Here is a 27451-nt window from a genome sequence, read left to right on the forward strand (position 1 = left end):
AAAATGTCATCATAACTTTGATAGAGTTTACATTGAATCCACATATTGCTGTAGGAAGTATGGACATTTTAACTATGTTAATTCTTCCAAACCAGGAGCACAGTATCTTTCCATTTTTTTGTGTCTTCAGTTTCTTTCAACAATGTTTTATAGTTTTCAATGTATGGATCTTTCACTTATTTGGTTAAGTTTATTCTTAGATATTTTATTCTTTTTGTTGCAATTGTAAATGGGATTGTATTCTTAATTTCTCTTTCTACTACTTAGTTGTTAGTGTATAGAAACGCAGCTGATTTTTGTATGTTGATAATGTGGCCTGCAACTTTACCATATTCATTATTTCTAGAAGTTTTTTGTTGGATTCTTTAGGGTTTTCTATGTTGTAAATCATGTCACCTGCAAATAGTGACAGTTTCACTTCTACGTTTCCAATTTGGATACTTTTATTTCTTTTTCTTGCTTGATTGCTCTGGCCAGGACTTGCAATACAATGTTAAATAAGGTTGGTGAAAGTGGACATCCTTGTCTGGTTACTGTTGTTAGAGGGATAGCTTTCAATTTTTCTCCATTGAGAATGATATTAGCTGTGGATTTGTCATATACAGCCTTTATTATGTTGAAGTGCTTTCCTTCTATACCCATTTTATTCTGAATTTCAATCATAAATGGATGCTGTATCTTGTCAAATGCTTTCTCTGTACCTATTGTGATGATCATGTGATTTTATTCTTTATTTTGTTAATGTGGTGTATCATGTTGATAGATTTGCAGATGTTGAATCATCCCTGCATCCCTGGTATAAATCCCACTTGATCATGATGTATGATGTTTTTAATGTATTGTTGTATTCAATTTGCTAGTATTTTGTTGAGGATGTTTGCTTTGATGTTTATCAGTGATATTGGCCTGTGATTTTCTTTTCGTATGTTGTCCTCATCTGGCTTTGGTATCAGGGTACTGTTGGCTTTGTAGCGTGACTTAGAAAGCTTCCCCTCCTCTTCAATTTTTTGGAAGAGCTTGAGAAGGATAAGTATTAAGTCTTCTTTGTTTGGTAGAATTCACCAGGGAAGTTGTCTGGTACTGGACTTTTTATTATTGGGGAGCTTTTCGATTACTGTTTCAATCTCCTTACGTGTGATTAGTCTATTCAAATTCTCTGTTTCTTGTTGATTCAGTTTTGCAAGGTTGTCTGATTTTAAGAATTTATCCATCTCTTCTAGATTATCCAATTTGTTGACGTATAGCTTTTTGTGGTATTCTCTTATAATCTTTTGTATTTCTGAGCTGTCTGTTGTTATTTCTTCTTTCATTTCTGATCTTATTTATTTCAGCCTTCTCTCTTTTTTCTTGGTGAGTCTAGCTCAATGTTTGTCAATTTTCTTTCTTTTCAAAGAACCAGCTCTTGCTTCCATTGATTTTTTTAAATTGTTTTTTAGTCTTGATTTCATTTATTTCTGCTCTGATTTTTGTGATTTCCTTCTGATTTGGGGGTTTGTTTTGTTCTTCTTTTTCCATTTACTTTAGGTGCACTGTTAGAATGTTTAGATTTTTCTTGTTTGTTGAGTTAGGCCTGTATTGCTATAAACTTCCCTCTTAGAACTGCTTTTCCTGTATCCCATTGATTTTGGCATGTCGTATTTTCATTTTCATTTGTCTCTAGGTATTTTTTTATTTCTCCTTTGATTTCTTCATTGACGCAGTAGTTCTTCAGTAGCCTTCTCCTTCATCTCCGCATATTTGTAGATTTTCCAATTTTCTTCTTGTAGTTTCCTAGTTTCATAGCTGTGGTCATAAAATATGCTTGGTACTATTTCAGTCTTCTAAAATTTGTTGAGACTTGTTTTGTTGCCTAAATTGTGATCAATCCTGGAGTATGTTCCATGTGCATTTGAAAAGGATGTGCGTTCTGTAGTTTTGGGATGGAATGTTCTATATATCTCTTCTATGTCCATCTGGTCTAGTGTGTCATTTAAGGCCAATGTTTCCTTATTGATTTTCTGTTTGGATGATCTATCCATTGGTATAGGTGGAATGTTAAAGTACTCTATTATTATTGTGTTAGTATTTCTCCTTTTATGTCTTTTAATAATTGCTTTATATATCTAACTGTTCCTATGCTGTGTCAGTTGATATTTACAAGTGTTATATTTTCTTTTTGGATTGTTCCCTTTATCATTATTTAGTGCACTTCTTTGTCTCTTGTTACAGTTTTTGTTTTAAAGTCTGTTTTGTCTGGTATGAGTATTGCTAGCCCAGCATTGCCATTTGCATGGAGTATCTTCTTCCATCCATTCACTTTCAGTCTGTGAGTGTCTTTAGGTCTGAAATGTGTGTCTTGTATACTATGTATATTTGGGGCTTGTTTTTTTTATCTAGTCAGCCATGCTATGCCTTGTGATTGGAGTGTGTAGTCCATTGTCATTTAAAGTAGCTATTGATACATATGTACTTACTGCCATTTTGTTACTTATTTTCTGGGTGTTTTATTAGTTCTCTGTTTCTTTCTTCTTCTCTCGCTCTCTTCCCTTGTCGTCTGATGGCATTCTTTAGTATCAGGTTTGGGTTCCTTTCTTGTAATTATTTGTGTATTTGTTATAGGTTTCTGGTTTATGAGTACCATGAGGTTCATATATAATAATCTAGATATATAGAAGTCCATATAGAGTCAATGGTCTCTTTAGTTTGACCTCTTTCTAAGATGCTTTATTCTTTTACTTCTCTCTTCCCACATTTTATGTTTTTGATATCATATCTAACCTCTTATATTGTGTTTGTGTATCCATTACCCTGTTATCATTGAAATAGGTAATTTTGGTACTTTTATCTTTCAACCTTCATATTATCTTCAAGGTGGTTTTTCTGCTACCTTCACTGTACTTTTGTCTTTACCGGTGATTACATTACCTCTTTTGTTGTTGATAATTTTCTTATTCCTATTTGTGGTCTTCTCTTTCCTACTTAAATAAGCCCCTTTAGCATTTCTTGTAAAACTAGTTCCTTGGTAAACTACTTTATAAACTACTTTGAGTTGTGCTTGTCTGGGAATCTCTTAATCTTTTCTTCCATTCTGATTGATAACCTTGCTGGGTAGAGTTTTCTTGGCTGTGGGTTGTTTCCTTTCAGCACTTTAAATATATCATGCCACTCCTAGCCTGTAAGGTTTCTGCTGAGAAGTCAGCTGATGGCCTTAGGGGATTTCCTTTGTATCTCACTTGTTCTCTTTCTTTTGTGGCTTTTAGGATTCTCTATCTTCAATTTTGGACATTTTAGTTATAATGTGTCTTGGCGTGGGCCTCTTTGGGTTTATCTTGCTTCGTGCTTTCTTTGCTTCCTGTACTTGGATGTCTGTTTCCTTCCTAAGGTTAGAAAAGTTTTCAGGTATTATTTCTTCAAATAGATTCTCTGCCCCTTTGTGTCTCTCTTCTCCTTCTGGGACCTATAATATGAATGTTAGTGTCTTGATGTTGTCCCAGAGTTGCCTTAGACTGTTCTCATTCTTTTTAATTCTTTTTTCTTTCTTTGTTGACCTTGGGTGATTCGCTCTAGTCTTTCATCCAGCTTGCTGATCCATTCTTCTGCATCATCTACTTTGCTATTGATTCCCTCTAGTGAATTTTTCATTTCCAGTATTGTATTCTCCATTTCTGATTTGTTCTCTCTCTTTTTTTTGTTTTTGCTTCTTTTTCTTCTTTTGAGGAAGATTAGCCCTGAGCTAACTACTGCCAATCCTCCTGTTTTTTCTGAGGTAGCCTGGCCCTGAGCTAACATCCATGCCCATCTTCCTCTATTTTATATGTGGGACGCCTACCACAGCATGGCATGCTGAGCAGTGCCATGTCCGCACCTGGGATCCAAACCGGTGAACCCTGGGCCACCAAGAAGTGGAATGTGTGCACTCAACTGCTGTACCACCAGGCTGGCCCTGATTTGTTCTTTTTTATGTTTTCCAGTTCTTTGTTGACATTCTCACTGTGTTCGTCCACTCTCCTCCCAATATCAATGAGCATCTTTATGACTGTTTTACTTGAACTCTCTGTCAGGTAGATTATTTCTGTTTCACTTAGTTCTTTTTCTGGGGTTTTGTCCTGTTCCCTTGCTTGGAATGTATTGCTTTGCCTCCTCCTTTTCCTCTTTATCTCTGCTTATAGCTATGTATTAGGTGTGTGAGCTATGTCTCCTGATCTTGAAAAAGTGGCCTTATGAAGGACACACTTTTTGAGGCCTAGCAATATGCTTACCTCTTGTCACCACTTCCAAATGTTCCAGGAGTGGCCCCTATATGGGCTACATGTGTCCTGTTTTGGCAGTGTTGCTCTTGCTGCAGGTGCCCAGGGAGTCTTGGCTGTCCCCCTGACCAGCTGGTTGTAGTGCTTAGCTGCATGTGGCTGCTATGGATCCTTCAGTTTATCAGGTTTGGGGAGCCCCAGCAAAGTTGGCTAAGGTCTAATAGCATGTTCCTGTTGGAGTTTTCTGTTAATTGTGTAGGTCCCCAGTGTGGCTGGTTTCTAGGCTGCCTGAGGCATTGCTGTTGGCTGGGGCCAGTCCCTAGGGCTGGCTGCCTGCTCTGGCTGAGCTGGATTAAGTCAGTGCTCTAGTGGGTGGGTCAGACCCTGGGATAACATGCCAGGGGATGAACTCCAATGATGTCTGCCAGCATCTGTGTCAGCACACATGTATTACATCACAATAATGGCTGCCACCAATGTCTCAGTCCCTGGAGAGGTCTCACCTCTCACCGAGATGCACCCAGAGCCTATCAGTAGAGTCTTTTTTCACCAAAGGACTGTGCACCTTTCTTTCTGGTGAGTTTATGTTGCCTTCTGAAATAGGTGAATTTTTGTATGGGCCCTTTAAGAGCTGGCTTGTTTTCCACTTATGTCTGATAGTTTTTCTAGGGGCATTCCCCACTGTAGTTCATAGCCAGAAAATCCTGATATTATGAGATGCCTCTCTGTCATGCTAGTCCAAAGGATGCTTATAACAGCAACACTCCCCTGCTCAGGCCCCCCACTCCTCCAGGGAAAGCTGTGTACTGGCCGTCCCTGAAGCTTTGCAGCTCAAGAAAGTGGGATTTTCTCTCCAGACCTGAATTTCTCCTTCTTCTGCCTCAGTCAGGACTGTCCCTTGTTGTGGGGATTCTTTTTATGCAGGTTTCAGTTCTCTCTCAGGGGTAATTGTTCTAAAAATTGTTGTCACCTGGTTGTGTCTGTGGCATGAGGTGAGTTTAGAGTCTGCCTATGCTGCCATCTTGATATATTACATGCATTTTAAAGCACTTTTCTAAATGTATAACAGAATGGCTATCACATCCATTCCCTGAAATAACAGTGTTCTCAACATAGCAAGCAGTTAACACTAATGTAACCATCTTTACAGAAAATTCTTCCTTTCACACTCCCACCTCCATCCTTTGCTTCTTGGTCCATGGACTCAAACCATTTTTATTAGTAACTTGTGTATTTTTTTATTGGTCTTTGTGCAAATATAATTTAAATTCATGTATGTTACATTTTTTAGACATAATGCTATTGCACACATGATAGACTACAGTATAGTGTAAACATAATTTTTATACTCACTGAGAAACAAAAAATATCTTGTGACTTGCTTTATTGTGGTATCCAGTTTATTGCGGTGGTCTGGAACTGAATCTGCAATATCTCTGAGGTATGCCTGTATTTATTTTATATCCTACCGCCTTATGAAATTTATTGTTTTTAATAGTTCTTAAGTTTATTACCTTAGTTTTTCATGCATACGGTCATAACATCTATAAGTACAAGTAGTTTTATCTCTTTTTCCATAATTTTGTATTTTCAGTTTCTTTCTCTAATCTTACTGCTTTGACTAATTTAATACAATGTTAAATAGTGGTAATAATGGTAACATGGGTCATGTCTATTTTCTTCTTTACTTTAGTGGGAATATTACCTTGTTCAGTAGTATGCTTTTTAGCTTTTTGGGCTAAAATGTATGTTTGTGTGTGTGTGTGTGTGTGTGCATGTGCACATGTGTGCCCATATCTTTGTGTATGTATAATATTAAGGCAGTAGCCATAGATCCATGTTATACAAACAGTTTGAAAAATGATCTTTCAGCTTTTGTAGGGATGATATAAGATATTCTCCTTAACTCTCTTAAAACAAATAATTATATTAATATATTTCCCAACCTTGAACTATCCTCACATTCCTAGAAGAAACATCACTTTGGTGTGATGTATTTTTTTAATAGAACATTGATCTTTGATTGCATTAATAAGTGAGATTGCTGAAAGAGAATTTATCCCATTAGAAATGGAGAAATTAGGGTACAATCAGCATTCTTGAACTTCAGTAATACTCCTTGGTATCTTGGTATTATTTTACTGCAGCAACATATTTTGCATATCTACAATGAGGAAGGTCCTAGAATAGGTACTATGAAAATAGAATAATTAATTATATTTTTCTATGTTCTCTGTATTCCAGAAGCTTATAATCTGGTATGAGTAAGTCATACAGTAGGTACTATGAGCATTGCAAGGTTAAGGTTTTTTTTTTTTAACATTTTACAGCAAATGTTTATTGAGATAGTATAGTATAGTGATTCGGAATTTAAGCTCTGGAGGCCAACTGCCTGCCTTTAACTTAGCTCTGTCACCTAGGGCAAATGCCACCTCTGCCTCAATTCCCTCACCTTTATTTTCCTTACTTTTATTTTTTATAGTGTATATTGAATTAAAATTGTCAAATAAAGATTGTATATATTTAAAGTTTACAATGTGATGTTTTAATGTATGTATACATTGTGAAATGATTACCATAATTGAGCTAATTAACATATCTATCACCTTACATAGTTACCATCTTTTTGTGTGTGTGGTGACAACACTTAAGATCTATTCTCTCACTAAATTTCAAATTTGCAATATAGTATTATTAACTATAGTCACCATGCTCTACATTACATCTCCAGGACTTTACTTATCCTACATAACTGAAACTTTGTACCCTTTGAGCAGCATCTCCATATTTCTTCCATCCCCTAACCCCTGGCAACCACCATTCTTCTCTCTGTTTTCATGAGTTGGACTATTTTAGATTTCACTTAGGTGAGATCATACAGTATTTGTCTTTATGTCTGGTTTATTTCACTTAACATAATCTCCTCCAAGTTTAATCTGTGTTGCAAATGGCAGAATTTCCTTCCTTTTTAAGGCTGAATAATACTGCATTGTATATATACATCACATTTTTTCTATCCATTCATCTGTCAGTGGACACTTAAGTGGGCCTCTTGTGCAGAATCCCACATGGCTGGAGGCACTGACTATGCTCTCATCTTCCCCTGAGAAATCATGGCTCAGGGTGTCTCTCTTAGCACTGAGCTGTACTGCCTTGGGGTAAAGTGAAACTGTTACCTCCTTCATTGTGTCTGTTCTTGGATTTTTCCTCCAATGAGATGCTGGGACTTCTCCTCTGGACTCTTGGACTCCCAGAAAGTACTCTTATCCGTGGGTAGTTGTCAAAATCATTTCTGTGGGGAGATGAGGGCTGAAAACACCCCTTCTACTACCTTGCTGATGTTACTCCACAGATGAATGTTAGTGCATTATCTCTACTTGTTTATAGCTTACAGGAGAAAAAAGAATGTGAGAGCAAGAGAGAGAGAGAGACAGAGAGAGACAGGGAGAGAGAGAGAGATTGACTCAAAGTCATGTATAACGAAAAGCCCAAATTAAACAAGTACTAATTAAATTAAAAGTGGGAATGCAGAGTTTAGGCATGTTTAAATTCAGAGAAGGGATATGGAAGGCGTTCCAGGTTATGGAAACAATGTGCTTAGAGACATGAGACTAAATAATTTTGAGTTCTTTTCAAAGAATATGGAATTCATAGTTAGAACTAGAGCTGGAACTTTAGATGAGGGAAAGGATACATGAAACATGGAAGAAGTGAAAGGGTAGATCTTGAGAACTGATTTGATGTGGAGACTGGGTGGGCAGTATTAAGTAAAAAATAACTATTACTGAGTCCAGCTTATTAGGAATATGCCTAGAGTTTTAGGGAAAGTCTTATCTATTGGGAGAAGTCTCTTGGATGAAGAAAGAGTGTAAACAATACTTAGGCATTGAATTAGAAAGCCAGAGTTGGGTGTCGAGAGCAAATACTTGGAAACAAGTGCTGGAAGGGTTAGGTATAAACGATACCAGAGAGTTAGAGTAAAGACAGCAGAGAAGACACAGTGCAATTGTGAACTGAAGTGCTATTGAGACCAAAGGAGCATTTTGAATTGAGAATTGAATACCAAGCTTCTTTACACACATTCTGGAATGTTTGTTTTGGTGGGGGCTCTAAGATGGCAGAATATGTTCAGAGTGTCTATACCTTAGTGATTGAGAGTATGGCTCTGGATTCAGATTGCCCAAGTTCAAAATCTTCAGTAACACTTATTAATCATGCTACCTTGAGAAAGTTATTTATAGTTTCCATCTGATGTTTGATTTGTTCAATGAGGATAAAAATAACATCATTTTCACTGGCTTGATTTGAGGATTAAATGCAATAATTTGTGTATGTCTCTGAGAACAGTGCTCTTATTATATAACAATTTATTTGGGCCCTTGCTCAAAATAATAATGTTAAGTTGTAGAACAATAAAGTCATTCCTATGAGAAACTGGTGAGCTTTTTTACATGAGAAGAAAATTTTTAATCCATGCATTAAAACTTTTTCATTGCCACTCAACATAATGCTTTTGATCAAAATATTTGGTCAAAGTCTTTGGCAATCCTAACCAAATGTGATGACAGCAGTAAAACCATCAAAAACTTGGATCTGTGGGGTGTGTTTTAGAAATCCCGAGTGCTTAGTCTCGTTTAATGAAGAATATCTTCCAAAATCCAAACAATTAAGGACATATGGAAAGATCATACCCCAATTTGCTTTAGACTAGGATTTTATGAACTACAGATAAATTATTTCTCTCCTTTGAATTGTTTGTCAAAATTAATTATAAATGTATACCTATTTATTTAGCTATAAAGATTATCCAGATTATGTGGGAGCAACGTTTCCTGGAAAGATGTGCATTACCCATTATTCTGCAGGAATTGCTTTGGTATGTAATTATGTAATCTTTTTATTTAAAATATTTGTACATTTAAGAATTATCCAGGGCCAGCCCTGGTGGCCAAGTGATTAAGTTTGGTGTGTTCTGCTTTGGTGGCCTGGGCTTTGTTCTTGGGCACAGAGCTACACCACTTGTCTGTCAGTGGCCATGCTGTGGTAGTGGCTCACATACAACAAGAGGAAGATTGGCAGGAGATGTTAGCTCAGGGTGAATCTTCCTCAGTAAAAGAAAAAAATAAAAGTTAAAATTATCCAACATCATAGCATATATTTTATACAGTTTACTTTTATATTTACATTTATAGATTGCGTGTATTTTCCATGATTAAAAATTTGAACTGTGTAGAAGGAAGAGTATTCTGTAGAACAAGTGTCTTGTTGCAATTAGTTGAAAGTTGAAGTGGAATAAAAATATCATAAATGCACAGGTATTCCTAAGTATATAGAGTAGTGCATCATGAAAACTTATCTCTAAAGAAATTTCTATACCCTAAATTGATTTTTGCTTGTAGACATAAAATTGGAGAAATAGTCTTACAGATAAAATAGTTTCAAAATCAAAACAACAAAAAGTATGGTAAAAATCCTTTAAAATGTTTCAAACTTCTGAATGACAGTATTTAAAAGAAACCTTTCAGTCTATTTTAAACATTTTTAGTATTTTAAAATATTTTATGTATATAAAAATAAATTGTTGGTACAATTAGATGCATCATTGAAAGTTGAAGTAATTCATTGAGACATTTTCCTACCCTAGTCATTCTTTTTAAAAATAAGTTTAAGTCCTGTACATTTTTTTAATTACAAAATAATTTACCTTATTCTTGTGCATTTTTTAAAGTATATATAAGAACATATAAGAAAATTCATATAATCTAGCTTCTTCCCATTCAGGAAGCTATAACCACTATTAACATTTTGATTGATATACATCTTCTACTTTGTGTTTTTTTCTGTGACTGTGGCTCCCTCTCTATATTTTTGCAAAGATGGGATTTTGCATCATATATTTTTATTTGATACTCTTTTATTTAGTTTTATTGTAGAATTTATGCATTCACATGGTGCAGTTGTTTTAATTATAGATATAGAAAGCAAAAATTTATAGTAACACTTTTTCTTTTATTCCCTTTGTGTAGTTCGGATTAAGAATTTACAATTGCTGTTTAAATTCTTGTGGTAGCTAAATTTATTTATGTAAAATATATACACTCTTACCCCTATTTTGATTTATAAACTTTAGACGATATTGGTAATATTATCTTAGACATATTTAGCTCACTCTTTCTATTTGTTACATATGTATTCTTATATTTATTTTAATATTTATGTTATTAAATATATTATTATATCATTGCATATTATATGTTTACATATAATTATACATATAGATATTATATCATATATACATGATATGTATAATAATATATAGTATATTATCATTTTAACAATACTTATATTTTATTATTTAAATAGTATCTATTTACCTTAGGCAATGTCCATTGATTACTTGCTATGAAAAAGGAGAGATAGAAAATGGTTGTATACTTCTCATATCCATTGTGACAATTTCTAAAATTTATAATTTATTTTATAGATCTTTTTTACATTGTCTACAGATTGATTTAAAAATTAAATCAATAAATGGTATTTTATGGTGTTATGAATATGCTTTTGCTTTCTCTCCCCATATGATTGATAATTTGGCTTGGTATAAAACCCTATTTCTAATATCTTTCTACCTCAGCGTTTTGCAGATTGATGTATTGTGCTTTTGTCAAGTCATTATGAAGTGAAAGGATGGCAAGGAAATTGGGAAGTTTTTAAGAGAATTTGAACTGGTTAAGGAAGGAGAGAAGTCACTAAGGAAGTCAGGAACAGTGAAAATGTAGGAACCGTGGTTTGGATATGCTGGTGGGTACATGGATTGTTGGAGTTGGGTCCTAGATGAGTGATCAGGAAAGAAAGTAGGTGGTCAGGATGTGGGATGCACTTTACAAAGATGATGGAGGAGTTGCACTTATTGATACAGGTCTGTTGACAAGGAGTAGGGTGGGAACTATAGGAATGTGTGACTGAGGCAGAGTGTAGCATAGAATCATTGGAGGAGATGAATTCAAAGCTTTTATACTTATACTTTTACAAAACTTTTATATTTCTTTGTTTAAAAACTCATACTTTTGCAACAATTGAACATATCTCTAAACAAGAGTTGTTTCTTATGCTTTAGACATAATGTAAATCATATCATACTGTCATTCTGCAATTTGATTTTTTTTGTTTCCACTTGTAATTTTGAGATTTATCCATCCTGATACATGAAATTTTAGTTTTTTAAAGACATTTTTTAAAGATAAATTTTAGATTCACAGCAAAATAGGAAAGCATGGACATATCCCATATACCCTCTGCTCCCACACACACATAGCCTCCCTTACTATTAACATCTCATCACAGAATGGTACATTTGTTAGAAATGATGAACTTGCAGTGACACATTCTAATTACCCTAAGTCCATAGTTTACATTAGAGTTTACTCTTGGTGTTGTACATTCTATGACTTCTGACAAATATATAATGACATATATCTAACATTTTAGAGTTAGATCTATCATACAGAGTAGTTTCACTGTTCTCAAAATCCTTTGTGTCTAGTTAATTTTTTGCACTGGTGTGTCATGTTTCATTATATGAATATGCTGCACTGTGTCCTTTGCACTTTTCCTGGGCATTTTGGTTGTTTCTATTTTTGCCATTACAAACAATATTTCATAAATATCTCTATACATACCTCTTCCAGTTTCTATTTGATCCTTTTTTTAAAACAAACCTCAGGTTTCAGATATGCATACTCCTGCTCATATAGAAGTCTTCATTTCCTAGCTTTTTTGTAGCTAGTTTTTTCTAAGTTTCATCCAGTGAGATGTAAGCAGAAATAATATTTGGAACTTCCATGAAGCTTCTTTAAAGGCATGGTACCCATTCTTCTTTGTGGCCTTTCTCCAATCTGCTATTTAAAATGCCATGTGAAGACAAGGTCATTATGCAGGCATGATGGAGTAGGAAGCTGGAAAGAGTCCAGATCCCTAAAGATCAAGAAGCTACTTTTATGTGAGAGAGAAATAAACTTCTTCTTCTTAGTTATTGTTATTTTGAGTTTTCTGTCTCATGCAGCTACATATAATCCTTGCCAATTCAGGAGTGTTTCTTCTAAACAGCATATAACTAGAACTACTTTTCCCTATTCAATATAAAAATGTGTTTTAATTAATTTCAGTTTAAGTCATGCGCATTCTTGTGATTATTGATATTTTTAGAATTAACAGTATCACCTTATTTTCCATTTTTCCTGTTTGTTTCTTTGCCTCCACTTATATGCCAACAGTCTAATATTACCAAAGGAAATTATAAATATACTTCAGGCAGAAGGAAGTGATCCCAGATGGGAGATCTGAGGTTCAGAAAGAATGAAGAGTAATGAAAGTAATAATTGTTTGAACATGGCCTGTATAAATCAATAATAATGGTGTGTGATGAAATTAAAATAGAGACAAGATTAAATTAAAACAAGTAACAATAATGGGTCATAGGCTGATACCACCATCTACAGCTGTGGCTGGAAAGCATGTGCCAATTCAGGGACCACATTTCTCAGACCTTGTTATGTTTAGATCAAGCCATGTAATATGAATGGGAGTAATGTATGTCACTTCTTGGTTAGAGCAGTTAAAACTGTGTGAGCCTTTCTGCTGGTAAGCTTAATAGAAAAGCTGTAAATAAGGACAGGAGCACAAAATGTAAGTATTTCAACACGAGCATGTGGAAGGCTACCCACTACCCAGGAGTATCTGCACTGGGCTCTATGTGTGTGTATTAAACAACTAAGATTTTAGATGCTTGTTTATAGCAGCATCTAACATTACCTTAAATTGTACATATAATAATATATAGGTTGAAGGAGTGTAAATGGAGATAAAATGTGTTTTTTTAAGAAGTATTGTCCCAGAAGAAAATAAAAGATGTTGATTAACTTTAGGCTTTGGTAAGTATGTATGTTGTAATTTACCAGGTAATCACTAAAAATATAAACAGAAAAATGGAATTAGAGGAGCTATTAAATTATTAGAGGACAAGTAAAGATAGAAAAAGAAATATAAACTACCTGGAACAAATAGAAAAAGTTAAAGCCAAAAATGTCAGAAATACATTAATTGACTACATTATCCACTTAAAGGACAAAGATGATCATACTGCCTGGAAAAATAATCCAAATATAAGCTGAGATATATGGAAATATATTTCAAATAAGAAAACTGAAGATTGAAAGTAAAACTATGTATCATGCAAATACTAATTAAAAGAAAGGTGGTATAGTTAAAGTAGGTTATAAGAAAAAGCATTAGTGGATAGTAGAATATTAGTTCATAATGATAGCAAGTTCAATTCACCAGGAAAATATAGCAATTAAAAATTATAGGAGATCTCACCAAGATGGCGGCATAAGCAGACTGAGAACTCGTCTCCTCCCACAAACACAACCAGGTTACAACTACTTTTGGAAAAATTACCGTGGGGGGGGAATTAAAACTGGAAAAAATGAACCCCCACAACAAGAGACAGTCCTGACTAAGGCAGAAGAGGCAGATATTCCTACTGTAGAGGAAAAACCTACCTTTGGGAGTAGCGGAGCCAGGCAGGAGCCACCCTAAGGTATGCAGCCCTCCCTGGAGGAGTGAGGTCCAGAGCAGGGGCCTATACTGCATCCTTCAGACTCAGCCCAACTGAGACTGGGTCTTATTGTTTGCCTTTGCTGGCTGTTAACTGCAGTGAGGATACCCCCAGATAGCTATTGGCCAAAGGCTGAAAAGACTCAGGTGTTAAAGGGCCCGCACACAAACTCACTCATTGCAGCAACCTAAAATCAGCAGAGAGAAGGCAGACAGTCCTTTGGTGAAACGAGACTCACCTAGTGGGCTCTGGGGGCATCTTGGTGAGAGGAGGGACCTCTCCAGAGATTGAGACATTGGTGGGGGCCATTGTTCTGAGCTGGCCCAGGTGTGCTGACACGGACCCTGGTGGGTACCATTGAGGTTCATCCCTTCACCTATTTAATCCCGTTCAGCCAGGGCAGGCAACCAGTCCTAGGGACACGCCCCACCTAACAGCAAGCCCTCAGGCTTCTTTTCAGCCTGCATTGACTGGGTGCCTTGATCCTCTACAGGCAGGCAAGGGTGTCTGCCTTTGTGGGGCAGGGCCTGTGTGAGGACCAGGTGAACTGTAGCAGGGGAATTGGTGGGGAGGTTGGGGCCTCTGCCATGTGGCATTGGGGTAAGCTCCAGGGAGTTAAGAAGTGTGCACAGACCAGGACTGTGTTGATGGTGTGTGTGGTCCTGTAGGGGGTGAGCTTATCAGTGTCAGAAGACCTCTGCTTCACAAATAGCCATAAAAAGGATCAGTCCCACCTTCCAAAGCCTGAAACAATTGAGTGCTCCAGTGCCTAGGGCCAGCCCCACTCAGCTGCACTCCTAAGAAAACTGACAACAGCCTTGTTGGCCTGAGGGCTATAGCAATTGTAAGCCCCTGAGCCTAGCAAACAGTTACAGTGGGTACCAACCCACTTAAGAGGAAAACTGCAATAGGAGTGTGCTGATAGACTTTGTAGCCAATGGTGCTGAGGCTCCCCAAACCAGATTTACAAACGGCTGGCCAGGGAAGGAAAGACTAGACTCCCTGGATACCTGCAGTGGGAGCAACCCTGCCACAGCAGAAGGACACAAGTATCCCACAAAGGGGTCACTCCTGGATCTTCTGGACTGGTGACAAGAGGGAAGCACACTGCTGGGCCTCATAAGGCATCTCATACATAAGGCTACTTCTCCAAGATCAGGAGACATAGCTGACTGAGCTAATACATAGAAATAAGCACAGAGAGGTGCTTGCCCGGTGTGCAGTGGTTAAGTTTGCACATTCTTCTCAGCGGCCCAGGGTTTGCGAGTTCAGATCCCTGGTGCTGACATGGCACTGCTTGGCACACCATGCTGTGGTAGGCATCCCACATATAAAGTAGAGGAAGATGGGCATGGATGTTAGCTCAGAGCCAGGCTTCCCCAGCAAAAAAAGGAGGACTGGCAGTAGTTAGCTCAGGGCTAATCTTCCTCAAAAAAAAAAAAATAAAAGAAAGAAGTACAGAGAAAGAGGCATAATGAGGACACAAAAGAATGCTTTCCAAACAAGGGAACAGGGAAAAAAAAAAACAGAAAAAGGACTAAATGAACCAGAAACAAGTGACCTACTCAACAAAGAGCTCAAACAAAATATCATGAGGATGCTCACAGATATTAGAAGACTGGATGAACACAGTGAGCACATCAGCAAAGAACTGGAAGATGTTAAAAAAAATTTGAAATGAAGAATACAATACTGGAAATGAGAAATTCACTACAGGGACTCAATGGCAGAGTAGAGGAAGCGGAACAACAGATGAGCGAGCTAGATGAAAGACTAGAGGAAATCACCCAAGCAGAACAGAAAAAATAAAAAACAATTAGACAGAATGAGCAGTCTAAGGAAACTCTGGGGCAATGTCAAGTGTGCTAACATTCGGATTATAGGTGTTCCAGAAGGAGAAGAGAGAGACAAAGGGGCAGGAAATTTATTTGAAGAAATAATAGATGAAAATTTTCCTAATCTGAGGAAGGAAACAGACACCCAAGTTCAGGAAACACACAGAGCTCCAAACAAGATAATCCCAAAGAGGCCCACACCAAGACATATTAGAATTAAAATATCCAAAATTAAACCCCAAGAGAGAATCTTAAAAGCAGCAAGAGAAAGGCCACAAGTGGCATATAAAGGGAAGCCATTTTCATGCTATCAGCGGACTTCTCAGCTGAGACCCTACAGGCAAGAATAGAATGGCATGATGCATTTAAAATGCTAAAAGGAGAAAATCAACAGCCAGGAATACTCTAGCCATCAAGGTTGTCATTCAGATTGGAAGGAGAGTTAAAGAGCTTCCCAGACAAGCAAAAATTAAAGGAGTTTATCACTAAGAAACAAGTTGTACAAGAAATGCTGAAGGGAATTATTTAAGTCGGAAAGCAATAACCACAAATAGAGATTAAAAAAAAAATACTATCAAAAAAACAACAACAAAAAGCCAGGCAATAAAATCACTTGTAAAGGTAAAAATATACTAAAGCTAGCAAATTAACTACCTGTGAAGATAACACGAAGGTTAAAAGACAAATTTACTAAAATCACCTATTTTTTTTTAAAGGTTGGCAGCTGAGCTAACAACTGTTACCAATCTTCTTTTTTGTTGTTGTGTTTTTTTTTCTTTCTCCCCAAATCTCCCCAGTACATAGTTGTATATTTTAGTTGTAGGTACTTCTATTTGTGGCATGTGGGATGCCGCCTCAGCATGGCCTAATGAGCAGTGCCATGTCTGCACCCAGGATCTGAACCCTGGGCTGCTGAAGCTGAGTGCAGGAACTTAACCATTCAGCCACGGGGCCAGCCCACTAAAACAACCTATTTTAATGATAAGAGGGTAATGGATGGACAGACACTAAACAAGAGACTATATATGATTTGAAAAACATATAATGTAGGAGGGGAGTGAAAAAGTAGAGCTTTTAGAAAGAGGTCAAGCTAGAGAGTCTATCAACTCAACATAGACTGTTATATACATAACATATTAAATGGGATCCTCATGGTAATCACAAATCAGAAACCTATAATAAGCAAGTGAAAAAGTAAGACAAAAGAAATCAAACGTATTACTAAAGATGGCCATCAAACCACTAAGGGAAGAGGTCAAGAGAAAAAGAAAGGAACAGAGAAGACTACTAAAACACCCAGAAAAAAGAAAGTAACAAAATGGCAATGAATACATATTCATCAATAGCTACTTTAAATGTCAATGGACTAAATGCTCCAATCAAATGCCATAGGTTGGCCAATTGGATAAAAACATAAGACCCATGTATATGCTGCATACAAGAGACACACTTCAGACCTAAAGACACTCACAAACTGAAAGTGAAAGGATGGAAAAAGATATTCCATGCAAATGGCAAAGAAAAGAAAATGGGGCTAGCAATGCTTATATCAGACAAATGGGACCTTAAAATAAAAGTCGCAAGAGACAATGATGGGCACTGCATAATGATAAAGGGAAAAATCCAACAAGAAAATATAACACTTGGAAATATCTATGCACTCAATGTAGGAGCACTTAAATATATGAAGCAAGTATTAATAGACATACAAGGAGAAATAGACAGTAACAGAATAATAGTGGGGACTTTAACACTCCATTTACACCAATGGATAGATCATCCAAACAGAAGATCAATAAGGAAACATTGGCCTTAAAGGACACATTACACCAGATGGACTTAGAGGATATATACCGAACATTCCATCCAAAAACTGCAGAATACACCATCTTTTCAAATGCTAATGGAACGTTCTCCAGTATTGATCACATATTATGCCACAAAACAAGTATCAATAAATTTAAGAAGATAGAAATAATACCAAGCATCTTTTCTGACTACAAAGTTATGAAACTAGAAATTACCCACAGAAATAAAACCAGAAAAGACACAAAAATGTGGAGATTAAACAAAATGCTACTGAACAACGATTGGGTGAATGAAGAAATCAAAGGAGAAATCAAAAAATTTCTGGAGACAAATGAAACTGAAAATATGACATGCCAAAATCTGTGGGATAAGCGGTTCTAAGAGGGAAGTTTATAGCAATTCAGGCCTACCTCAACAAAGAAGAAAAATCCAAAATACACAATCTACAAGTGCATCTAAAGGTACTGGAAAAAGAACAACAAACAAAGCCCCAAATCAGCAGAAGGAAGGAAATAATAAAAATCAGAGCAGAAGTAAATGAAATAGACACTGAAAAAACAATAGAAAAAATTAATGAAAGCAAGAGCTGGTTCTTTGGCGACATAAACAAAATTGAAAACCCCTTAGCTAGACTCCCCAAGAAAAAAAGAGCGATGGCTGAAATAAATAAAATCAGAAATGAAACAGGAGAGATTACAATGGACACCTCAGAAATACAAAAGATACTATGAAAAGCTATACGCCAACATTGGATAATCTAGAAGAAATGGATAAATTCTTAGAAACATACTACCTTCCAAAACTGGACCAAGAAGATGTAGAAAATTTGAATAGACCAATTACCAGTAAGGAGATTGAAACTACAATCAGAAACCTCCCAAAATATAAAAGTCCAGGACCAGATGGCTTCCCTGGTGAATTCTACCAAATATTCAAAGAAGACTTAATACCTATCTTTCTCAAACTCTTCAAAAAATTGAAAATGAGGGGAGGCTTCCTAACTCCTTCTACGAAGCCAACATTGTCGTGATACCAAAAGAAGACAAGGACAACACAAAAAAGGAAATTACTGGCCAATATCACTGACAAACATTGACACAAAAATCCTCAACAAAATACTAGCAAATCAAATACAGCATTATGTTAAAAATATCATACATCATGGTCAAGTGGGTTTCATTCCAGGGATGCAGGGATGTTTTGACATCTGCAAATCTATGAATGTGATACACCACATTAACAAAATGAAGAATAAAAATGACATGATCATCTCAATAGATACAGAGAAAGCTTTTGCCAAGATGCAGCATCCATGTATGATAAAAACTCTAAATAAAATGGGTATAGAAGGAAAATACTTCAACATGATAAAGGCCATATATGTCACACCCGCAGCAAATATTCTCAATGGAGAAAAACTGAAAGCTATCCCTGTAAGAAGAGGAACCAGACAAGGATGCCCCCTGTCACCACTCTTATTTAATGTAGTATTGGAAATCCTAGCCAGAGCAATCAGGCAAGAAAAAGAAATAAAAGGGATCCACATTGGAAATGAAGAAGTGAAACTGTCACTCTTTGCAGACGACATGATTTTATATATAAAAAAACCCTAAAGAATCCACTAAAATCCTTTTAGAAACAATAAACGAATATAGTCAAGTCACTAGATGCAAAATCAAGGTACAAAAATAGGTTGCATTAATATACAATAACAATGAAGTAGCAGAAAGAGAAATTAAGAATACAATCCCATTGACAATTGCAAGAAAAAGAATAAAATAGCTAGGAATAAACTTAACCATCTATGTGCAAGAGCTGTACACTTAAAACTATAAAACATTGTTGAAAGAAATCGAAGAAGACACAAAGAAATGGAAAGCTATTCCATGCTCTTGGATTGGAAGATTTAACTTTGTTAAAATGTCCACACTTCCTAAAGAAATCTATAGATTCAACTCAATCCCTAAGTTCCAACAATATGTTTTACAGAAATAGAACAAAGAATCCTAAAATTTATATGGAGCAACAAAAAACACCGAATAGCCAAAGGATTCCTGAGAAAAAAAAAACCAAAGAGGGAGGTAACACACTCCCTGATTTCAAAATATACTACAAAGCCATAGTAATCAAAACAGCATGGTACTGGCACAAAAACAGACACACAGATCAATGGAACAGAATCAAGATCCCAGAAATAAACCCACACATTTATGGACAGCTATTTGACAAGGGAGCCAAGAGCATTTGATGGAGAAAGGAGAGTCTCTTCAATAAATGATGTTGGCAAAACTGGACAGCCACATACAAAAGAATGAAAGTAGACCATTCCCCGACACCATGCACAAAAATCAACTCAAAATGGATTAAAGACTTGAATGGAAGACCCAAAACCATGAAACTTCTAGAAGAAAACATAGGCAGTAGGCTCTTTGACATCGGTCTGAGCAGCATATTTTCAAGTTGCATGTCTGACTGGGCAAGGGAAACAAAAGAAAAAATGAACAAATGTGAGTACATCAGACTAGAAAGCTTATGCACAGCAAGGGAAACCATCAACAAAATGAAAAGACAACTAACAATTGGTAGAAGATATTTGCAAACCATATATCAGATAAGGGGTTTATATCCAAAATATTCAAAGGACTCATACAGCTCAACAACAAAAATACCAACAATCCAATTAAAAAATAGGCAAAAGATCTGAACAGAGATTTCTCCAAAGAAGATATACGGATGGCCAAGAGGCATATGAAAGGATGCTCAACATCATTAGCTATCAGGGAAATGCAAATCAAAACTGCAGTGAGGTATCACGTCACTCCAGTCAGAATAGCTATAATTAACAAGACAGGAAACAACAAATGTTGGAGAGAATGTGGAGAGATGGGAACCCCTGTACACTGCTGGTGGAAGTGCAAACTGCTGCAGCCACTATGGAAAGCAGTGTGGAGTATCCTCAGTAAATGAAGAATAGATCTACCATATGATCCAGCTATCCCACTCCTGGTTATTTTTGCAAAGACCTTATAATGCAAAGGCATAAAAGTATCTGCACCCTTATGTTCATTGCAGCATTATACAAAATAGTCAGGAGTTGGGATCAACCTAGGTGCCCATCAAGGGATGAATGGGTAAAGATGTGGTATATATGCACAATGGAATACTACTCAGCCATAAGAAGTGATGAAATCCGGCCATTTGTGACAACATGGATGGACCTTGAGGGTATCATGCTGAGTGAAATAAGTCAGAGGGAGAAAGTCAAATACCGTATGATCTCACACATAAGTATAAGATAAAAACAATGACAAACAAACACATGGCAACCGAGATTGGATTGGTGGTTACCATGGGGGACAGAGAGGAGGGCCAGAGGTGTGATTAGGCTCACATGTGAGGGGATGGACTATAATTAGTTTTCGAGTGGAGAACATAATGTAATCTACACAGAATTCGACGTATATTATGATGTACATCCAAAAGCTATATAGTGCTATAATCGAATGTTACTGCAATAAATAAATAAATAAATAAATAAAAATAAATTATAGGAAACTAATAATATAGCTTCAAAATGTTTAGAGAAAAAAATGACAAAACTACAAGAAGAAAGTCAAATGCCCCCCCTTATTGTGAGGTTGTAACACATTTTGGTAACTGATAAAACAATGAGCAAAATGTTTAATAAACTGGACCTAACAGACATTTACAGACAACAGTACTTACCACATTGCAGAAGAAACATCACTTACAAGCACATATGAAACTGTTATAAAAATTGACCATTACACTGGGCAATAAAGCAAGTCTCAACAAATTTTGAAGGACTAGAATGACAGAAAGCATGTTAGAAATAAAATTCAAACTTCAAATAGCACAATATTCCCTGAAATTAACATACCATAAGCAAAAAATATATATAATAGAACTTACAAAAATAATTTGAATCAAAAGATAATGAAAATACTTCATGTCAAAACTTTTGAGAACCTTAAAGGCTTATCTTAAGAGAATACAGGTTGGAAATTAATATGCCAACTATCTAGCTCAAGAAGTTAGAAAAAATGTAAAATAGACCAAAAGGACATTGCTGTAAAAAAATGATTAACAGAAGTTTAGAGATTAATGACATAGAAAATAGATTTGCTATTGTGGGAGTCAACAACTTCTAAAGTTGATTCTTTGAAAGGACTGTTAATTTGACAAAACTGTAGCATGACTAATCAAGAAAAAAAAACAGGGTAGACCAAAAATAGAAGACATACTTGAGAGAAATTAAGAAAGAAAAAATATGTTGCGTATATCAAAAAGATTATTAGAGGATGCTATAATTTTAACATGTAGATTAAATAGACATATTCCAAGAATAATATAACTTGCCAATAGTAACTTGAGGCAAAATAGACAACCTGAATATATTTATAGTATTTTTAAAAATGGAGCCCATAATTAAAATCTTTTCACAAATAAAATTCTGTGCCAAAATTGGTTACTGGCAAGTTGTACCAAATATTTAAGACTTACCTGGAGAATGAAAAGGGGAGCTACACTCTCCAATTTACCTAATGAGGCTAGCACAATTTTGATAAACCTGAAAAGGATAATACAAGAAAGAAAATTATGGGCAATCTCATTTTAGAAGATAAAACCAAAAATTCTAAAGAAATTTTAGGAAGCAAAACTCAGCAATACATCAAAAGAAAAATATATTGTGACAAAATTGAATTTATTCCAGGAATGCTAGATTGATTTAGCATTAGCAATTAATGTAATTCACCACACTGAGGGAGTAATTGGGCGAATTATGTAATCATCTCAGAGGATGCAAGGAAAAGCATTTGCTAAAGTTTTAATAAAAACTCTAAGCCGACTTAGACCTGAATGAGAACATTAATTACAATAAAAATTTCCATGACCAGGGCCAGCCCAGTGGTGCAGCAGTTAAATGTGCACATTCTGGGGCCCGGAGTTCGCTGGTTCAGATCCCGGGTGTGGACATGGCACTGCTTGGCAAGCCATGGTGTGGTAGGTATCCTACATAAAAAGTAGAGGAAGATGGGTGCAGGTATTAGCTCAGGGCCAGTCTTCCTCAGCAAAAAGAGGATTATTGGCAGCAGATGTTAGCTCCGGGTTAATTTTCCTCAAAAAAAAAAGAAATTCCATGAGGGCAAGGACTTTTGCTTTCTTTCACTAAAGTATCCCAAGTTTCTAAAACATTACCTGTCTTCAATAGGAATTCAAAAAACATTTGATGTTGAGAATCGGAAAGAGGGTATTGACAAAATTCTCCAGCATCCATTATATTGAAATTCTGAAAGCTCTTTCTTTGAGATCAGGGAGAGGAAAAGGGATATGCCTATCACCAAGTCTATTCAATTAATATTTAGGTTCCTATACAAGGCAATTTAGCAAGAACAATGGGAAAAATTATAAGGTTTGTGATTTTCAAATTATGAGTGACTTGAGTCTATCAAGTGGATTTACAGATAAAAAAATTAGAATTAATAAAAAGTTTATCAAGGTTACTGAATACAAAGGTCAAAATACACCAAAACAAAGTACCATATAATGGATAAATAAAATGCATTTTTATAAACTAGCAACAAACAGAAAGTCAGACTTTAAAACTAGCATAAAAATCGAGAAGTATAGGAATAAGAAACTATCAAAAAATATCTAAGACCTTTACAAAGAAAATAAAACATTGTCAGAGACATTGCCTAAGATCATGTATTGGCAGAAAATAATATAGAAATGTTGCCTCCCTCCAAATTGATCTATAGAGTGAATGCAGCACCCCCAAAAAATCCTAGCAGGTTGTGTATGTGTGTTTGTGTGTGTGTGTGTGTGTGTGTCTAAAGTTGACAGGCTAAATCTATAATTTGTATGGTGATGCAAAGAATTAATAATAGCTAAGATAATCTTGAAGAATAACAAACTGCAGGGGTATACTATAGCTGATATAAAGACTTCTTATAAAGCTTCAGTAATAAAGACATAAATAGACAAACAGACCAATGGAACAGAACAGAGAGTCAAAAACAGAAAAATTTATGGGCATATACTTAATTTTGTACAAAGCTGACCCTGTAGTGCATGGTCTTTTTGATAAATGTAACTTCACTGCTACCTGATACTATTCAAAAGATAAAATTTAGGTGGATTGTAGGTCTATATGTGAAATTAATAAAGCCCTAGAAGATAAAAAAATGAGCATAGTTTCATAACTGTAGGAATAGGGAAAGATTTCTTAAGGTGGACACAAAGGAAAAGTTGCCTGTACTGTACCGTACCCAATTAAGGAAATTCTGTTTAGGAGAAACATTGAAAGATTGAAAACACAAGCCACAGAGTAGGGAAAGTATTTGCAGTGCATGATTGTCAATGATTTATATACAGAATATATAAAATGCACCCACGAATCAATAAAAAAGGCTAATGCAATAGAGAAATGGACAAGATACTTGAATATACACTCCACAAAAAAAGGATAGCCATATGGTCAAAAAATATATGAAATGCAAGTTAAAACTAAATGAAATAGTACCTCATACCCCCTATAAATAACAACATAAAAAAGATGGACAATGCTAAGTGTTAGCATGAATATGAAGTGACTGCAACTCTCATATATTGCTCATGAGAATATAAATTGCTATAACCAATTTAGAAAATTGGTAGAATCTACTAAAAGTGAACATATACATATCCTAAGATCCAACAATTTCACTTCTATCTACAGAAATATCTATGTGCATTAGAAGAACGTTCATAGTAGCACTATTTCTAATAGCACAAAACTGGAAATACCCCAAATGTCCATCAAGAGTATAATGGATAAATAAAATGTGCTATATTCACATAATGTAATTGTATATAGCAATAAAAATGTATGAACTATTGCTCCATAAACCCTATAGATTTATCTCAAAATCATAATATTGAGTGAAAGAAGCCATACCTCCAAAATATGTATAATATATTTGATATGATTTCATTTATATAAAATTCAAAAACAAGCAAACTAATTGATGGTGTTAGAAGCTGTGATAATGGTTATTATTGGCAATGAGAAGAGAGAAGGGTAGTAATTGCTAAGCGGCATGAAAGAATGTGTATGTGTGTGTGTGCGTGTGTGTGTGTAAGTTCTTGGCATGAAAAAGCCAGAGAGAGAAGAGTAGTTACCAAAACTCAAAAAGAATAACTGTTTGGAAAGGGCCACCTGATAGTTGTTTTGGATTTTAGTTTAGAAATGCAAGATGCAGTCAACCTGTGACAAATGAGCAGGGGTGGAACTATGGGGATAAATACTGGTATATTAACTGAACAATTGCATAATGTAAAACTTAGCTGCTAGTTCTTCAGTTCACAAATCACTATTTAAATGACATGATCAGTGACCAATCTTCACTTCCTTCAAAATCTGTCACTGGTTGATTACTGTGCACTAGTTATTCACTTCAGGCCCAGAGCAAACCTAATGTTATGCTGCCTCCTTGTTTCTCAAACGTAAACCTACTTGACATGTTACCAAAAAAGTACAACTCAAAGAGGGAGTTGGTCATCAAAAATGAAATTGCAGCAAAGAAATGAAAAGGGATAATTCTGGAAGAGAAAGTCAAATCAAAGATAAATGAAATTATAGAAGAGATGGCTGACTGTGGGAGTGTTGACACGGCTGCCATTCTAGAAACTCTAGATATGCAGTCAAAGGATCTTAGTGAAAATGAACATAAGGAGGAGAGTGGTTGTGACAAAAAGATGATGATGTTCCAGAGGCTCTGACACCAACAAATACCTTCTTTACATTTAAAGGAAGTCTCAGAGATATTTCATGACACTGAAAGGGAAAAGGATGAAATATTAGAAGCTGATCCAAATTTAGAAAGTTGAGTTTGTCAAGGCATAGAAAAAATGTTTGCTTCATATCATAGGTTATACAAATATGAAAAAAAGGTAAATACTCTTCAAGCTACTTTTTAAAAAATTTCGGGTATACATCATTATATTTTTATTTCTGTGTAGATTATATCATGTTCAACATCTAAAAACTAATCACAATCCATCACCACACACATATGCCTAATGACCCCTTCTGCCATCCTCCTTCTCCTCTTCCCCTCTGGTAACCACGTATCTAATCTCTGTATTTATGTTATTGTTTGTCATTGTTTTTATCTTCTATTTATGACTGAGATCATATGGTATTTGACTTTTGCCCTCTGACTTATTTTGCTTACCATAATACCCTCAAGGTCCATCCATGTTGTCACAAATGGCCGAATTGCATCATTTTTTATAGCTGATTAGTATTCCATTGTGTATATATACCCCATCTTCTTTAATCATTTGTATCTTGATGGGCAGCTAGGTTGCTTTTAAGTCTTGGCTATTGTGAATAATGCTGCAATGAGCATAGTGGTGCACATATCTTTGTGAATTCGTGTTTTCATATTCTTTGAATAAATATCAAGCAGTGGAATAGCTGGATTGTATGGTAGTTCTATTCTTAATTATTTGAGGAATCTCCATACTGTTTTCCATAGCAGCTGCACCAGTTTGCACTCTCACAGAAGCGTAAGAGTTCCCTTTTCTCCACATCCTCTGGAACACTTGTTATCTCCTGTCTTTTTAATTGTAACCATTCTGACAGGCATGAGGTGATATCTCATTGTAGTTTTGATTTGCATTTCCCTCATAATTAGTGATGTTGAATATCTTTTCATGTGCCTCTTGGCCATGTGTATATCTTCTTTGGAGAAATTTCTGTTCAGATCTTTTGCCCATTTTTAATTGGGTTGTTACTTTTTTTGTTGTTGAGATGTATGAGTTTTTTTAATGTAATTTGGATATTAGCCCTTTATCAGATAGATGGTTTGCCAATATCTTCTCCCAATTGTTAGGTTGTCTTTTCATTTTGTTGATTTTGTGTGTGTGTGTGTGTGTGTGTGTGTGCAGAAGCTCTTTAGTTTGATGTAGTCCCATTTGTTTATTTTTTCTATTGTTTCCCTTGCCAGGTCAGACATGGTACTTGAAAATATGTTGTTAAGACTGATGTCAAAGAGCATACTGCTATGTTATCTTCTAGAAGTTTCATGGTTTCAGGTCTTGCATTCAAGTCTCCAATTCATTTTGAGGTAAATTTTGTGTATGCTGTAAGATAATCTTCTACTTTCGTTCTTTTGCATGTGGCTGTCCAGTTTTCCCAACACCATTTATTGGAGAAACTTTCCTTTCTCCATTGTATGTTTTTGGCTCCATTGTCGAAAATTAGCTGTCCATAGATGTGTGGGTATATTTCTGGACTCTCGATTCTGTTCCGTTGATCTGTATGTCTCTTTTTATGCGAGTCCCATGCTGTTTTAGTTACTATAGCTTTGAAGTATATTTGGAAATCAGGGAGTGTGATACCTCCAGCTTTGTTCCTTTTACTCAGGATTCCTGTTGCTATTCAGGGTCTTTTGTTCCATAGAAATTTTAAGATTCTTTGCTCTATTTCTGTGAAAAATGTTGTTGGAACTTTGATAGGGATTGCATTGAATCTGTAGATTGCTTTAGGAAGTATGGACATTTTAATGATGTTAATTCTTCCAATCCAAGAGGATGGAATATCTTTCCATGTCTTTGTGTCCTCTTTTATTTCTTTCAACGTTTCATAGTTTTCAGTGTACAGGTCTTTCACCTCTTTGCTTAAATTTATTCCTAGATATTTTATTCTTTTTGTTGCAATTGTAAATGGGATTGTATTCTTAATTTCTCATTCTACTATTTCGTTGATAGTGTGTAGAAATGAAGCTGATTTTTGTATGCTGATCTTTGTATCCTGCAACTTTACTGTATTATTATTTTCAAAAGAGTTTTTCGTGGATTCTTTATGTTTCTATGATAAAACCATGTCATCTGGAAATAATGACAGTTTCGTATATTTCATTCCAATTTCTATCCCTTTTATTTCTTTTTCTTGC

The 27451-nt window shown here is 35.6% G+C and overlaps 1 protein-coding gene across 49 annotated transcripts in view; it reads left to right on the forward strand.

The window, feature by feature from the left end:
• ADAM32 (ADAM metallopeptidase domain 32) overlaps positions 1–27451 on the forward strand; it is a 237553-nt gene that overhangs the window by 85428 nt on the left and 124674 nt on the right. For 48 of the 49 annotated variants that reach the window (XR_011433231.1, XM_070252977.1, XM_070253004.1 and 45 more), the window contains one exon: positions 9021–9102. The exons of the other annotated variant lie outside the window; for it this stretch is intronic. Coding sequence is in view for 47 of the 48 variants with exons in the window: in XM_070252977.1 (XP_070109078.1) it covers positions 9021–9102 (82 nt within the window). In the remaining variant the exon portion in view is untranslated. The remainder of the gene's footprint in view (positions 1–9020; positions 9103–27451) is intronic. 49 annotated transcript variants of the gene reach the window in all.

Source organism: Equus caballus, chromosome 27, assembly GCF_041296265.1.
Source record: "Equus caballus isolate H_3958 breed thoroughbred chromosome 27, TB-T2T, whole genome shotgun sequence".
Classification (NCBI taxonomy): Eukaryota; Metazoa; Chordata; class Mammalia; order Perissodactyla; family Equidae; genus Equus; species Equus caballus.